The 15,801-nt window shown below is 43.6% G+C and overlaps 2 protein-coding genes across 2 annotated transcripts in view; one reads left to right on the forward strand and one right to left on the reverse strand.

Annotated features, from left to right (window-relative positions):
* On the forward strand, positions 1-2,876 carry TOMM6 (translocase of outer mitochondrial membrane 6 homolog (yeast); the record flags this gene model as incomplete). Its single annotated transcript, XM_006776434.2, has 3 exons — positions 1-77; positions 495-599; positions 823-2,876. Coding segments are annotated over 2 exons (174 nt in total), but the record flags the coding sequence as incomplete, so codon positions are not given.
* A 4,072-nt stretch (positions 2,877-6,948) lies between these two features.
* USP49 (ubiquitin specific peptidase 49) overlaps positions 6,949-15,801 on the reverse strand; it is a 59,767-nt gene continuing 50,914 nt past the window's right edge. The window contains exons 3-7 of the mRNA XM_006776435.2: positions 15,206-15,800; positions 13,594-13,798; positions 9,701-9,809; positions 8,952-9,157; positions 6,949-7,954 (exon numbers count right to left, since the gene is read on the reverse strand). Coding sequence (XP_006776498.1) covers positions 7,764-7,954; positions 8,952-9,157; positions 9,701-9,809; positions 13,594-13,798; positions 15,206-15,800 — 1,306 coding nt within the window. The 3' untranslated portion in view covers positions 6,949-7,763. The remainder of the gene's footprint in view (positions 7,955-8,951; positions 9,158-9,700; positions 9,810-13,593; positions 13,799-15,205; position 15,801) is intronic.

Below are 15,801 nucleotides of genomic sequence, written 5' to 3' on the forward strand. Positions count from 1 at the left end.
CCCGAAATCCCCGACAACGTGGGAGATTGGCTCCGGGGCGTCTACCGCTTCGCCACCGACCGGAATGACTTCCGGAGGTAACGGAGCCGCAGCCCGGCCCCAGCCCTCCCTCCGCGCCCGAGCACAGAGCCCGCCGCAGTGCCTGGGCCCGGGCTGGCCCTCCCGGGGCCTAGACCGCCCGCATCCAGGCCTCTTCGTGACGGCCGTGGTCTGCCGAGGGCCTTGCTCCGAGAGCTGCGGTGCGGCAGAAGCCATGTTTTCAGTTCCCCGGTTGTCTGGAGAGTGTCACCCTGACCGCGGGTGGGACGTAGACCCGGGAAGAGGCGGCGCCAGCACCCAAACGGGGTGTGCGGCCCCCGATGAGTGCTTCATTGGTCTTTGCATCTGACCCTCTCTTATTAGACAGACACTCAAGTGTTTGCCTCTGGGAGGTTTTTCCAGGTGGTGGCGGTGGGACTCTGACCACAAGATTAATAGAGTAATTCTTTTTCCAGGAACTTGATCCTCAACTTGGGACTTTTCGCTGCAGGAGTTTGGCTGGCCAGGAATTTGAGTGACATTGACTTAATGGCACCTCAGCCAGGGGTGTAGTCAGATAGGTAAGCAGGTAGCCACTGTCTGTGTGTCATGAGAGGCAGGGAGAAGCCATCGTTTTATCAACTATCCACAAAATGGCGGGGAGAGATTTGATGTAAAACCTTTGGCAGCTGCCTAGTTACGTATGTTTCCATGTTAGAAGGAATCTGAGTCTACCCATTTCCTTGCGGTGCGTTTCCATTTCTGCTTTTACATGTCACCTCCTGTTCTGTTGTCTGATTGCAGACACATGGAACCCGAGATGTACTTGAACCTCCAAACACAGAGCTTCCAATCTGTGACCATCACAAGACTTTCCCTGATAGCAGCCGAAGTTTGATTCACATGGCTACCTTCCCTGCCTGCTTCCCTTCGCCGGGTCTACGCAGAATTCATTCTCTGGTCCGCAGTCAGGCTTCAGCTCAAGTGTTGTCCTCTGTTTTGTAAAGTCCTGTACATGATTCCTAAGTTTCGGTAGAGAGTGATCTTTGCTCTTTTCTTGAGGAATAACCTGATGGTATTTTAACAATTATCTGAAATAAAGACTGCACACAGAGACAGCCATTTTTTGTTTTTTTAATAAGAAACTTCAGCTTACAAAAACAAGGTGTAAAAAGTTGATTTACAAAAATCATAAAAACATGATTTACATTTCACAGACGAGATAGGAACAAGCCCAAACACGGTTGTGGCTTGCTTCATAGTAAAAGAAAAAAGGAAATGGAAACTGTAGCCACCACTCACTGATGTTAACTAGCCTGAAGCTTACTGAGGAATTTCCACTTTTGAGCGTTACTAGGGGAAGAATCCTTTCCGTGTTGCACAGCATGTTAATGCTCCCGGTGGGTTCCCAGGCACCAGGGAGGCATTGTTGCTGTAAGAGAATGGGGTTTATTGGTGGAAAGGGCAGTGATCGGCAGGTGGAGGCTAGGTGTTAAGTAAGCCTGGGCGATGGGCACTGAAGTGAGCATCTGTCTCCTTGAGAAAACGGCTTCCTGCACAAGGAAATGTGTTTTCTGACACTGAAACTCAGTCCTGTCGCTGCCCAGGAGCTTGGAGTCTTTGGAAATGGGGTCTGTAATGAGCTGGCTGGAAGACTCATGGAGGAGAGATGTGGAGATAGCGACACGTTCCCCTTGACAACCTTTTCCTAGTTGATTTACTTTACTAGGGATTTAAAAAATACTGCTTTTCTGCCAAGTCTCTTAATGGAACTGGTATGGGATAAGGGAATGAATGGGAAAGGCAGGTCAGCGTAAATGTACCGCAGTGGTCTAATGATTATGGTTGACAGATGTTGTCTCTAGCAACCTGTTCACTAAAAGTAAATAAGACCAAATAATTCCTCTTGACCCTGCTGGCATAAATCTTATTAAGAAAGCTGTTTTGAGAATTAGATTTTTAATATATTTTCTTTTAAAAAGCACTCTTCCCTTGTATTAACTAGTAGGTCCCATTTGTTAAAAGGAGGGAGTTTGAGCCAGTGAATTCAGGGCTACGGCTGGCTTAACATGAAACCTTGAACCTTTAAGAGTCTACATTGGGACCACAAAGGATTTGATAGATTTATATCTTACCAGGTGTTAAGATGAGGAAGGGTCACATATATGAGAGCAAGGCTTAAATTTGAAGCCATCAACCCCAAAATGGTGACCAGGAAGGAAACTTTTGTGCCACAGCATAGGTCTAAGCCCCTTCCCACCTGTGTCAGGCCACTGCTAAGACCAGTATGAGCACCTCCTGTTCTTTATAACAATGAAACTTACATCCTTGGAGTCTGCTACTAGATCTCATAATTGTGAACAGTTCTATTTCATAAATGTTTCCAAGTTAAAAATCAAAACCTAGCCAGGCTGGTGTGGCTCAGTGGTTGAGCATCGGCCTATGAATCAGGAGGTCAGTTTGGTTCCTGATCAGCGCACATGCCCAGTTTCGAGCTTAATCCTCAGTAGGGGGGCGTGCAGGAGGCAGCAGATCAATGCTTCTCTCTCATCATTGATGTTTCTATCTCTCCCCCTCCCTCTCTCTGAAATCAATGTTTTTAAAAAATCAAAAGCCAGTAAAATTAAGATATGGTAGCTTTCAAAAGCATTGAAATTTCACTCAATTTGATGTCTTCTATTGTATGTCAATTGAAAGTAAACTTATTTTTAAAAATGTTTTAGCTTCAAGTAATAGTGTTCACTGTTGGTTGTTTTGTAAAGCCATATGCTGATAAGGTGAAGTTTGATTTAAACTGGCTTAATTACTCAAAGTGATAAGACTAGCAAATAAAGGTACCAAATATACAATTTCAAAAATCGAGGTGAGTAATCAATCATTCTATGAATGAAAGTGCTGCTTTCACCATTCCAACACATAGCATTTTCCCCAAAGGAAATCAGGTTTACATCCTGTCAGTTTTCAGCCCTGGCTAATAACACAGTACAGTGGGGCCTTGACTTACGAGTTTAATTCGTTCGGAGACCGAGCTCGTTAAGGAGATCGTTAACTCAAATTACTAGATCAACTTGATGCAAAAAATCGGCTGAGAGACAGCTGGTATCTCAAGAAACTCGTTAGTCGGGACACTTGTAAGTCAAGGTCCCACTGTACTATGAAAATCTCTTACACTTCTTACTTAGATTTTAAATGGAAACTTGCCAGTAGAGTAAGTATGGAAAGAGTCTACAAAAATGACCATTTACCTCAATGCTATAGTAGCTATGTGTACTTAGGGCAATGTGTGGATTGAATGAGTGCACAGTGGTTAAAGTCAAAGCCCTACACCAGGAGAATGGTTAACTTAAATGTGAAAGATATAAACTCACAGTCATATTTGGAAGGCGCTGTCGGCAGTAGTGCTGACTTGAAAGAATCCGAGCCACCGAGGAGATACATAGTTGCCTGGTAAAAAATTAAGTGGCCATGGGAGGTTTTACTCCAAAGATAGAACCTCCTCACCTAATTAAGCCAGTAGTTAAGTGGAGAGACCCAATTATTAAATGTGCTTTGAGTGGTGAGCTTTTTAAACACCCTTTGGTGAAGTCTCATGAGCTCAGTGGAAACCTTAAGGGCAGAGGAAAAGGACATGCTGTAAACAGCACCCAGGTGAGCAGGCTGGGTCTCACCTTCCACAGCCACTCGGCACCATCCCAGTCACCTGTGGGGAAAGAGGGCTGTGGCAGGTTCTGTAAGCCTTCTCTTTTGCAAATTACACAGTGCACTGGCTTGCCTTACAACCTAAATCAAAGGTTCACATACAGGGGACTGTTCTACACTGCTTTCTGAAATTTTCTGCAAAAGAAATTTAGAATTAATGAAGGTAGTACTTCAAGGGACCCCTTTTTGTTTGACTCCTACCATAAGCTGCCCAGCATTAGAAAAACAAAAAGGCCTTTTCTGAACATTTGTGCTCTCCCAACCAGCTGGAAAAGCAACCTTCCGCTCCTAAGATATAACCCAGATAGGGGAATAGTACATGGTTAAGAAGGGGTGGCCCTCCCAGCCTGATTGAAAAGGCTTGAGTTAACGTTTTGAACATAAAAGGGGTGGTGAAAAAGAATGGGATACACAGTCTGCCTTGAAAAGCAGACATTTCGTGAATAATCACAAATATTTTGAACATTACAGTAAAATTTCAGATCTTGCTGGTAAGAACAATTTGCTTTCACACATGAGACATGAAACACTTTTAAAAAGTCTGATACCAAATGTCCTTTACACTATACAGACCAATATGTCACTTGACAAGGATTCCTTTCCCTTAATCTTTTCAATCCCATGCAAACCATAATTGGGTACAAGGCACCAAATTTTATGAATTATATAAAATTAGTTCACAAAGCTTTATCAGTAAGAAAACAAACTCCATTTCTCCTTCCCTGCCTGCCCACCCACATCCCACCCTCCACACCCGACCAGTTTTCCTTCTGCACTACTGTCGGCCTCTCTCAGGCTTATGCTGGGGCCTCTCGGGCCATGCCCACTGCCAGCCAACTCCCCCCATGAGTTCTTGCAATAGGACAGAACTGTAAGCCAGAGAAGGGAACTCAGACGCTCACTTACTAGAAGCCTTGTCATTAAAAACAAAAATAAACTCTGCTATTGAGTCCATAGGACACATGAACACTTGTACAGTTTCCAATTTTATCCATAACATTGAAAGAGACATCTGGAAATTCTCTATGGTGTGGCACCACCCCCCTCAGTCTGAGGGGCTGGATCAAAGCTGGCAGGAGCTCTGCCCACCATTTAATAGAGCTTGTTTCTAGCTGTTGAGGGCATTCCTAATCTTTTATACGCTAGTATGAATGCTCATCTCCGAGGCAACCACAAGTATGAAGGTCAAGCTAGACTGAGGTAAAAATCCTTTCTGAGGGCCAGGGTGCATCCGTCTTGGCTGGCTACAACAGAAAGTAAACACACCAGCCAACTGCGAAGGGCTCCTGGAACAGGATGCTGACTACTTGTCGGGGGAGAGCAGGTCCGCACGGTTCAGTTAAGAAAACTTGGGTTTGATTTGGCAGCATCTAGTCAACTTCTACCTGGTTCTTATTTTCTTCTCTTTTAGAATGTTTCAATTTAAAGATGCAACTAAGAAATTCGTCTACTTCCAATATGTAAATAAATTAAAGGCAAAGGGACAGTTCCCTCACAACAGCCGTTGACTTCTGTAGCAGGGAACTCTTTAATAAAAATCTTCATAAATACTAACTTCTCAATAGCGTCTAGTGTTGCTGCCTCTGGTACCTGAGGAGTCTGCGACTGCAGGGGCACCTCCATGAATATGCAGCTCAGTGAGGATTCTGATATGGGTGTCTATTCCAACTCACTTTGAACAATTTTGTCAATTTGATACAGGGGTGTTCAGCTAAGGTAAGCCCTTATTTTACAGTTTTAATCTGCTTAATATGCCTTACAATATTTGGTATAAAACTATTTCTAAAAATTAAATTTGAAGATCTTTTAATTTTCCATTAAATGTTCATTTTTTTCCTCAAATATTTCCCTCTGGACAGCCTGAGGGATGAAGTAGATGCTCTATTAGTTCTTCTCTATTTGTAAATTATCTTTTTCTAGAACAATAAATATAGCATTCAGTGAAAGATGAGGCACAATTTATATTTTCCTTTTCTTTTTACTCTCCCAGATTGTTTTTAGTTAATGGGCTTTTCTATTGCCACAAAAAGTCATACCAATCATTCCGACTTAAAATGTGGATCTGGAGAGTATAGCTTCACATCAGAGCCTCTGGCAGCGTATGCAGCTGTGACACTTTAAAACAGTGTCCAGGAGGTGAGCCCAGGCCAAGCTTATACAAAGAAGCCTGCAGCAGACAATATAAACCAAACAGCATAAAAAAATGCCATACGCTATCGCTTCCAAATAAAAGCTAAATATTACAGAAACCTCACAGTGTTGGAAAAAGCAAGTGTAATTTAAAATATAGGAGCTCTCCCTTTCTTAGCAGGGTGAGCCATTTTCTTTCTGAATTTCCTCCATGTTTCAGTGCTGTCTGGCAGGTCCTAGGGGAGAGTTGATCTCTTTTAAAAGAGGTAAACAGCAAATGCTCCAGATCTGCTCCAGAATGTGGCTCGTCAGTAGCGCTAACGCCACAACCCTTATTTGTTACCCTCTCTTTTCTCAGCTTCCCATCCCTCCCCAAACTCCCTTCCATATCTACTCCCTTCAAGTGACAACTCTACTTCTACCTGAATTGAAATGTTTATATGACATACTCAGTCAAAAGATGAGCATTCATACGACAAGCTGAGGCAGCCTACAGCAATCCCACAAGAGTTTCGGTTTGCATTCACTTGTACTGCTGAGTCTTAGGTGAAGGATTAGGAAGGGAAGTTCAGTGGTACCTGATGAGGAGGAAGGTCTCCACCTGGGCTATTTCATTCCACTTAGAAACTGACCCCATGTAGAAAGGTCTCTTTTGCTAGCACTGGAGTAAAGGCCCCGGCACCCTTGCTTTCTCTGGTGGACTCTGTGGCTGGGTAAAGAAACAGTAAGGATCAGATCTGGGAGGAAACAAGCCAGAGCCACCAGCAGTAAACTCTCCAGACATATGGGGGACAGCTTCCTAAGCCCTTGGAAAGCAAAATTTCCCAAAATTTGTGGTGAACAGTAATGTTCTAGCCCTCCAGGAGCAAGAAAGAAGCTGCGAGCTAAGAAAAGCTACATGCTGCACCGGGTGAGATCAGGTGACAGGCGTTCAGATAAGCCCTGGACCACTGGCTATTAAACTAAACCCTAGACCAGTAGTTCTTAACCTGGGCTGCACATTAGAGTCACCTGGGAATCTTTTTAAAATCCTGACTTCTGGGCCTCACCCCATAACAAAGAAACAGAATTTCCGGAGGACAAGGCCCAGAAATCAGGATTTTAAAAAGATTCCCAGGTGACTCTAACGTGCAGCCCAGGTTGAGAACCACTGTCCTAGACCTTGACCTGAACCAGGGACTCACTACCGGACTGAGTGGCCAGGAGTGTCCTTAGGCTACCAGAACATGTCCCGAGCCAGTTTACTGCTTCCCTATGTGAACCTCTCCTTTAGAATGAAGGGATGTTCATGCCAGTCTCAGAAGCCCCAGGGAAGGTATGACAGGTGAAAAACCTCCCATTTTGCATGGGGAAATTTGCTCCGTGCATCTCATTCCACTCTTTAAGTCTGCAAGTTTTCAACCCCTGAAGATAACTTCCTTTGTAGGAATAATTCCTTAGACTTCACCTGCTGCCTCAGAACCAATCCCATCAGGAAAGCTGCTAGCCCAGGGCCCCTCATGTGCTTTGCCCTGGACTGCTTACATCAGGAGGATTCTTCTGGTGCTGCAAGGAGGCCCGATGAGCAGGGGAATCACATAATGGAAAGAAAACACGGCTGCTCTCCTGGCTGGATGTGATTAGCTTACTCCCTTTTTGCTCTCCCCAGATCCCTCTATATTCAGAAGTAACTGATGAAGCTTCATACAAGTTACTACTTTTGATTTGTTTTATCAAAGGAGGGACTTTCCAAATCCATTCAAAACAAAGTGACTACATATTTTATGATAGCATATGAGACACCTGCTACCTCTGCTCTAGACCCAGTAAGGCAAACCCAGTAACCTGTTCCTGCAGTAAACCTCATTTCCTATCAGGAAAGATGTACCGACACCAATAGTTTAAAAGCAAGCCAGTCTGTGATCTGTGCCTCCCTTTCAGGGGAAGGTCCGTGGTCTGCCCTCGTGGTTGTTGCTGGTCTGCACCTGAGCTTGGAGGTGTGTTTCGGGGGTTTTTGCGTGGCCCCGAACTGTTCTTTGAGTGTAAAAGAGGATGTAGGCTTGAGTTTTGCACACGTCCTCGACATTGCATACATTCAGCTTTGAGTCATTGCAGTGGACCCAAAAACCTAGGAAACCAAAGGAGAGAAAGAGTAAATGACTACCAACTTACATTTCCAGTCAGCAGGCAAAACCAGGAGATGAGGAAAGGGACAGAGAAGTGTGAATAGAGCCAACCCTTGACTATAGGTGGTGGTGGTGTGGAGTGCAGGGGAGACAAGTAAATGAAACCAAGAGACTTCCCTGTACCCACTAGCTTTAACCCCACCAAACCCCACAATACTGCTTACAATATCATCTGACTGGAATTTTTATCATTATTTTAGTCAGATGTTTTCATTCCCCATTAGGGCCTTCCACAAAGACAGCCAAGAGACTGAGGGCGAAGAGAGGGGAAAAGGAGGATGATGAAAGGGGATATGTAAATAGAGAGGCGTGATAAAGGAACATTTAGAAGGAATAAAAAGGTTTTTGTTCATAGGCTCACTCTGGCTGCCCTAAGGGCTGAGGGGTTCAAGATCAGTACACTGCTGAAAAGACCCCGCAGCGCACCTGCCCCAGCACAGTAGATGGGAGGCTCTGCCCTCGGGATAAGGACTGAAAACTTGGGAGGGGTCCCTGTATCCCCACACCTCCCATATAAGGGATGTAATAAGGATATAGTGAATACTCAGAAAATGTCCTCAACTTTATTATAAGCCGAGGCTAGTGAGATTCATGCAATACCTCCATGAGGCTAGATGGGTCATATAATTTCTGCATAACCAAAGAGGAAACAGGTCTGCAGCAGAAGTATTAATAATAATGATAAACTCTAACATTGAGCATAATGTGCTAGGCACCATGCTAATAAGCACTTTCACATGTGTCAGTTCCTGTTAATTTTCAGAATAATCTCATGTTATTATTTAGTGATTTATCAAAAATTTGAATTAAACTTCCATAATTCTTCCAACTGGATTTACATGTATGTATTATCCTACTAGAGATGAAAAAGAAAGCAATGAAATGTGGACAGACCACCCTTTTCCGTGTCCCCCACCCTACAGAGTAAAGCGCACGCACCTCCCTCTGTGTTGTAGCAATAGGCTGTGTAGTGTCCTGAGCCAAACCCTTTCCCGTGATGCATGACCACTGCGGAGAGATCATAGGCAAAGGTCTCTTTGTCAAGAGAGGAGAGCATGTCCCTGCAGCAGTAAGGTTCCATGGTTAATACCTGGTCAAAGACGACATGGACCCCAATCTTCTCTCGATGATTACGGCCAGACCACCTAGAACATAGATATAAACTTATCAGTAAAAGGTGGCATAAGTGATCATAGATAGAGGTAGGCAGAACTGAGAAAACTTAACCTTCAGCTTTGGTTTTCACATTAACAGAACAGTAGTAATTACTGTCCACATATATTTCTGGTGAATGTTCCATGAGGTACTCTGAAGCTACAGATCCCTGAAGAAGCAATTCAGGCAAATAATCTTTTATAGTTTACTGCCTGCCCTTTTCACAGATTCTCTCATACATTATTCTGAAGATGACTCTATATAAGCCAAAGCGAGGGTAGAAAACCTTCAAGCACAGACACCTGGTGCAGGTTAGCCAATTAAAAGGGGCCATGAGAGCAGCAGCCCAGTCCTGCTGGGCCCCAACATCTTGTCTCACTGGGCATGACTCATTTAATCTCCACGGCAAGCACAAGGTCCCCAAGGAGCCTGCGTCCCCTCCCAACAGCAAAGACATTTGCCCTCACCATTTGCCTTTGAAGCAGCTGTTCCTACAGTTCACAGCCACGTGGGACGCCCGAGAGCAAGCTCACCTGAATCTTTTAAGGTGCAGCCGGAGGACCTGAGGTAGTCTGTAGATCATTAACTGCTTTCTAGCTTCACTCAGAACAAGGGGTTTTGGATTGGATTTTCGTCGTTTGCCTATATGGTTTGGGAAGGTATAAGACAGACTGTGAGGGATCTCATTCTCTCCTAGCTGTGGCAGACAATGACTTGCCACTCAATATGCATTCTTCTTATGTCTTAGTATTTGAACCTCAATTTTATTTGGGGCAGCTCTATGGCCCTCTGTGGGACTGCATTTCCCAGCCCCACATGTCTGCATGCTGTGCCCATGGGAGTTCTAGCCCAGATAAAAGGAGTGATTGTGTGGTACTCTTGGGATGGCAGCTTAAAGAAGGCTGACTCAGTTGTAGGATGCATCCTTTGTCCTCACCACTGTTTGCAACTGTTGTAATTGCCCTTGGACCATGAGGTAATTTTGAGGATGAAGATCTGAACTTAGGGAGTAAAGCTGAAAGATGGGAGGAGCTTGGATCCCCAATAACCATGCAAGCCCCGGAAGGTCCTTTGGACTTTATTATATAACAGAAGGGAAAAAATTACTTCTCATTTTAAGTTATTGTTATTTGATCTGACTTACCAGCAACTAAACCTAATCCTGATACTTCTACTTTCAAATGTTTGCCATCAGCAATTTCCAAAATTGGTATGGGTTTAGGATGGTACACTCCTGATGTCATGGGCTTATTAATGGAATATAACACAAGGTGACTGCAATAATATGCACAGAGGCACATGTTAGGGTTCTATGCCTTTACTAGTAAATATGTATTTATAACTTAAATTATGATGCACCATAATATAAACTTAAAGGCTTTTTGTTTTCATCAGAAAGGCCTAATTCTATTTCCTGTTCACAGCTAGTTGTATGCTATTGGACAAGTTATTCAAATTCTGAATCGCAGTTTGTTCTCCTGTAAAATGGGGAATGCTGCATGTATTTCAGGCTTTAAAAAAAGGTAAGAGGATACAGTATTACTAAAGGACAATGTATTTACACAGATTTTCCCCCTCCAGCATGATATGCGTGTGGCATATACAAATATTTAGAAAATGACCTTTTCTGGTTTTATATTTTTATGCTGAAACGTCTCTTGGATAAAGCACACTGTTGGACATGCTGGACAAATCACCCAGTCCACAGCAGAATCAGTGTTCAGACTTCAATTTTGTTTCTAAAGCCACTGTATTTTAGGATATGCATTTTTAGTTACAGCAAATAAACAATGGAAATAAAGTTCTCTTATTGTCCTTTAGAAACCTTCTCTATAACTATTTACTGATGACTGCTCTGCTATTAATTAAATCGGTGAATGGATGGGAATGTAAAATTAGTGGCCCACTTGTGCTGCTTGCCGATTGTCTCTGAGCTGTTGATATCATGGTCTCAGTGTCTGAAGAGCTTGGGATCTGATTCCAAGTCCTCTCTAGACCACTCGTGAAAGGTACCAAATCACAAGCAGATGACGTATCATGGAGCTTTCTGTGACAGTAGAACGTGGAGCTGTTGCTCCTCTAATAGACTGCCGCAGAATGCATGTGCCATCGCATTTAGTAGGGCTGGCGGTCATGATATGTGGAGGCATGAACAGAAAGAGAATTCAGGGCAGGGCCTGGGCTTATTTTACATTCCCATTCACCAGCAGATTTTAAAAATTATTGCAGCTCTGTCTGGTAACCCCGCAGTGACTGCCACTGTCAGCAGAGGGAGTGTGTGAGCTAAGATGAAGACCATATAGAATCTGGCTTTGTTTCCCTAAAATGAAATTCACAAAGAAAAAGAAATTACTGATTCAATTGAGATTGATCAGTTCTGTCTCCATTTGATTAAGCTGGCCACACAGAGAGGTAGAAAGCTGATATTTTGAAAATTCACAAGCAAAAGATCAATTCATTTCATCCCTTAACCATAGCTTTCCTTCCCTGCTATTATTTGAACTTGCCTAGAGAAATCCTGGTAAACTGGAACATCTGGAAACCAGAAAAATAACCCTTTCTTGCAAAAATAAATAAAAGTATTTCTTGCCTATCTATTATGTCTGAGAATGATGAAATTAAAGCTGTTAACATCCTTTTGCTGTTCCTTACCAGTAAAAGGCTTATGAATCAATATTAAAAAACAAAACTGATACTGCTCTAATAAGATTTAAGTCACTGCCTTTATATATAATGGGAAACAGGTCATGTGAGTCTACAGTTAACCAAGTACAGCATTTCAATTTTTATTTTAAAACAGCAAAATAACATCAAGTATTACTTTTGATTTTTGTCCTGATACTTCATAGAGAACAGGTTTCCCACAGGTTTGCTATTTTAAAAAAAACCATATGCAAATAATATATTAAGGTTTTTGTTCACAAGACTTGTATTATATGGCTGCAAGTTGATTTCTACATCTCTGTACAATCCATTAATTTTAGTTTCCAAATCCTTATATGCCAAAAACCCAAACATGAGCTTCTAAACATCTGCTCTGCATTTCCTCTGCATATGCTGAGTTAACAGAGTACTGAGCTTTAGTGTGGCAAGACAGGAGGGGCCCTGGATAAGATGCCCACATAACCACATGGAAAAGGTCCCACTTTTTTTCTTGTTGTTAATCCTCACCCGAGGATATTTTTCCATAGATTTTTAGGGAGAGTCAGAGAGGGAAAGACAGAAACATCGATGTGAGAGAAACACAACTGGTTGCCTCGTGCACAAGCCCTGAACAGGGCCTGGGCTGGAGAGGAGCCTGCAATCAAGGTACATGCCCTTGACTGGAATCGAACCTGGGACGCTTTGGTCCACAGGCCAACGCTCTATCCACTGAGCCAAACCGGCGAGGATGAGTTCCACTTTTAAATTAAAGCCACAAGCCCTGGCTGGGTGGCTCCGTTGGTTGGAGCACGGTCCCATACACCAAAATAGTTGCAGGTTTGATCCTTGTCGGGAGTGTACAGGAGGCAATCAATCAATGTCTCACATCAATGGTTCTCTCTTTCTCTCTCCCCCCCATCTATTTTTCGATCAATCAATAAAAAATATTCTCGGGTGAGGATTTAAAAAAATTAAACATTTTAAGTTAATGTCATGATAGAGAAATACTTCCTTTTGACGGCCTCCAAAATGCCAACCTTTCAAGCATGTGAAGAAACAAGTGCAGAATGTACTTCCAGAGAGCAATGCACCCTACGATTTGCTTCCTTGATCTTATTGTGCAGACCTGCACCACCACTCCTAACACTTTAAATCTACAAATTCAATACGAAAGTACACTTTTCTGATGCCACAGCCCTCCAACAGGCTATGCCACCTGAACTTAAATAAGATCTGTCAGATTCTACATTCATGAGTTTCATGAAGACCTCTGCAGTACTATGAAGTATTCACATTCTTAGAGTCCCCATTTCAGGATCCATACGTTCAAATGCCTCCCAAAATAACAGCTAATGTCAATCACAGCAGAAGTCAAAGGAGGCACCACTCCTAGGTTTGTTTAAAAATGTTTTTATTGATTTTTAGAGAGAGAAGAAGGGAGAAGGGAGAGAGAGAGAAACATCGATATAAGAGTGACACATAGATCAGCTGCCTTCTGCACACCCAGGCATGTGCCCTGACTGGAAATCGAACTGGCAACCTTGTGGTGCACAGGATCATGCCTAACCAATTGAGCCGTATCAGCCAGAACGGTTTTGTTTTTTAATATATAATGTCCATATGCTTATTTTCAGTAAAATGGGAAGAAAAAAATCTTTAAAACATGCCTTAGAACCACTCAATATTATCAGTGTTACTTTTGACTAAAAGGGGCAAAAAAAAGCACCTTAAACTGATATTCCAGTCGCACACCCCCACTCTCCCCTCCAGCCCCGGCACTCACTGTTACACTGGTCACAAGCGTAGACTCTCCCTTCCAGGGCCTCTGTCTCTGTGAACTTGGCCAGCATCTCAGTGAGCAGGCACTCTGTCTGATTCAAAGGGACAAGCCCCTTTTCTATGCAGTGATAGCGTTCAGGGAACTCCAGGGACAGATCCCAGAAGGGCTCAATGGTGTTGGATTTGTAATTGCATGATACACATGTGACCTAGAATGAAAAACATGACTTACAGGTTATATAACTCCATTCTTCCCACACATGTTTTTGCTTGCTTTATACAAGACACATAACTTGATCAAAACTAAGTATACAGTCTTAAAAAATATTTTATTTGTAATATTAAATAATATAACTTTAAGAGAGTTAGAGCATGCTACTTCTGTATATATTTCTAACTCTGTAATGCTAGCTGGAACTGGAAAACCATCCGGCACAGAGTTATTACCTACATCTTTCTCTCTTCTCACCCAAAGCATGCTCTGCCAGACGCAGTGGTGTGGTACAGACTGCAAGTTACCAGGGAATCAGTCTGAGACGGAGAATTTGCAGATTCCTGTCTGCTCTTCTTATCCTCACACTCCTTCCTCTTCCAGACTCTGCTCCTTCCATGCAATCCTAACTTGCCTCTCTTTTTGCCCCTGGTTCTTGCAGCATCCCTACACTGATCCCTGTGTCCACAGAGCCTCAAAGTACCTTGTGATCAGACCTCAGATGCACCTTTACAACCCTCCCAGATGTACCTTTGTCCTGATTCTTCATAGAGAACAATTTACTATTTTAAATTGTTCTCTACAATTTACTTTGACCCTCAAGGGATAAAGTAAATGCCCATAAATACTCCCCTTTCAAATGCTAAAAGCTTAAATAAACTTTCTCTTCCCATCCTACACATCATTCTTTTAAAACCCTAAATGCCAAGACACAAACCTCAGTAGCATAGTATAGAGGTTTTACTTGAATCTCTTAAGTTGCCCACCTTTTTAACTTTAAAAATTCTCTTTCTGCAGTGTCTCACAATAAATATTCTCTTTCTGCATATTCTCACAAAGCCTTATCTATGAGTCACTGCTTCTGTCTGTACATGGCTGAAGACCCAGTAAATGACAGGTAATGGGGAACAGGAGGGAGGCTCGTTTAGGCCTTTCGCATCCTCCTAGCCACTCCCCTTCCATATGTGTAAAGAATATCAAGTTAGTAAGAATACATACCCTTTCAAAATATCATGGAACCAGGGTTACAGGCAAACTGTTCAGTTTCCTAAAACTGATCAAAGATGTCATGCCAACCATGGATACTTAATTATAAAGAGAATATTAGATTATCCATATCATCATTAAAGGGTAAAGACATTCATTAAAAATGAAGCGATATAGCAAGTTACACTGAAAATCTGCCCAGAAAGAGGCAGGAGGCAAGTTCACCAACAAGGCCATCACAGGGTATAGTACAATGAAAGGTCCAATGGCCCCTCCATTATGAATAATTACAGCCATTGTTAGTTACCCCATAACCCAACCACCTGCAGGAGGCACTCACGAGAAGCCCAAATGCTAACGTACAAGCTTCCCTCCAATGTGATGGGTAGAGTTGGGGTTAGGATGGACACACACCCACCTGGCTGAGTAGCTGCCCGTGGAATATGGTGTTCACCACCTTTAAGACCTGTTTGGTGAGCTTCCTCTGGGAGAAGGGGATGAGGATCCGGCGCGTTGTGCCCTCCGACTCGAGTTCCTGCTGCACTTTGTGCAACAGCTCGCAGAGAAACTCCTGAGCGTCCTGCTGGTCGTAGCCGCGGAAGGCAGGGATCAGACTCCACACGGAGTGAAGCATGGCGAAGGGTGACACCAGGGCCCACTTCCCGGACCACATGACTCGGAAAAGGGTGTGCAGTTCATGGCAGAGGGAGATGTGCTTTGAGCCTGGCTCCTTGTTCTGGATGAGTTCGAGGCTCTTGGTGATGGAGGCGCCGCCATTCCAGAAGAGACCATCCCGCTCACAAGACTCAGCCCTGTGGCTCCTTGGCGACAGCTCGGTGGCTGAGCTGCTGGCCAGCCTGCCCGCGAGCGGGGCCTTCCCGTTGGCGGCTCTGTTCAAGAGCTGTTCGGTTTTGGAAGGGTCGAGGTTCAGGAAACACTCTCGGAACTTCTGGAGGTGGCTGAGCACCTGCAGGATGGAGTTCATGTAGCAGGTGTTGCCCAGGTTGCGCAGGC

The sequence above is a fragment of the Myotis davidii genome, unplaced genomic scaffold, assembly GCF_000327345.1.
Source record: "Myotis davidii unplaced genomic scaffold, ASM32734v1 scaffold167, whole genome shotgun sequence".
Taxonomy (NCBI): domain Eukaryota; kingdom Metazoa; phylum Chordata; class Mammalia; order Chiroptera; family Vespertilionidae; genus Myotis; species Myotis davidii.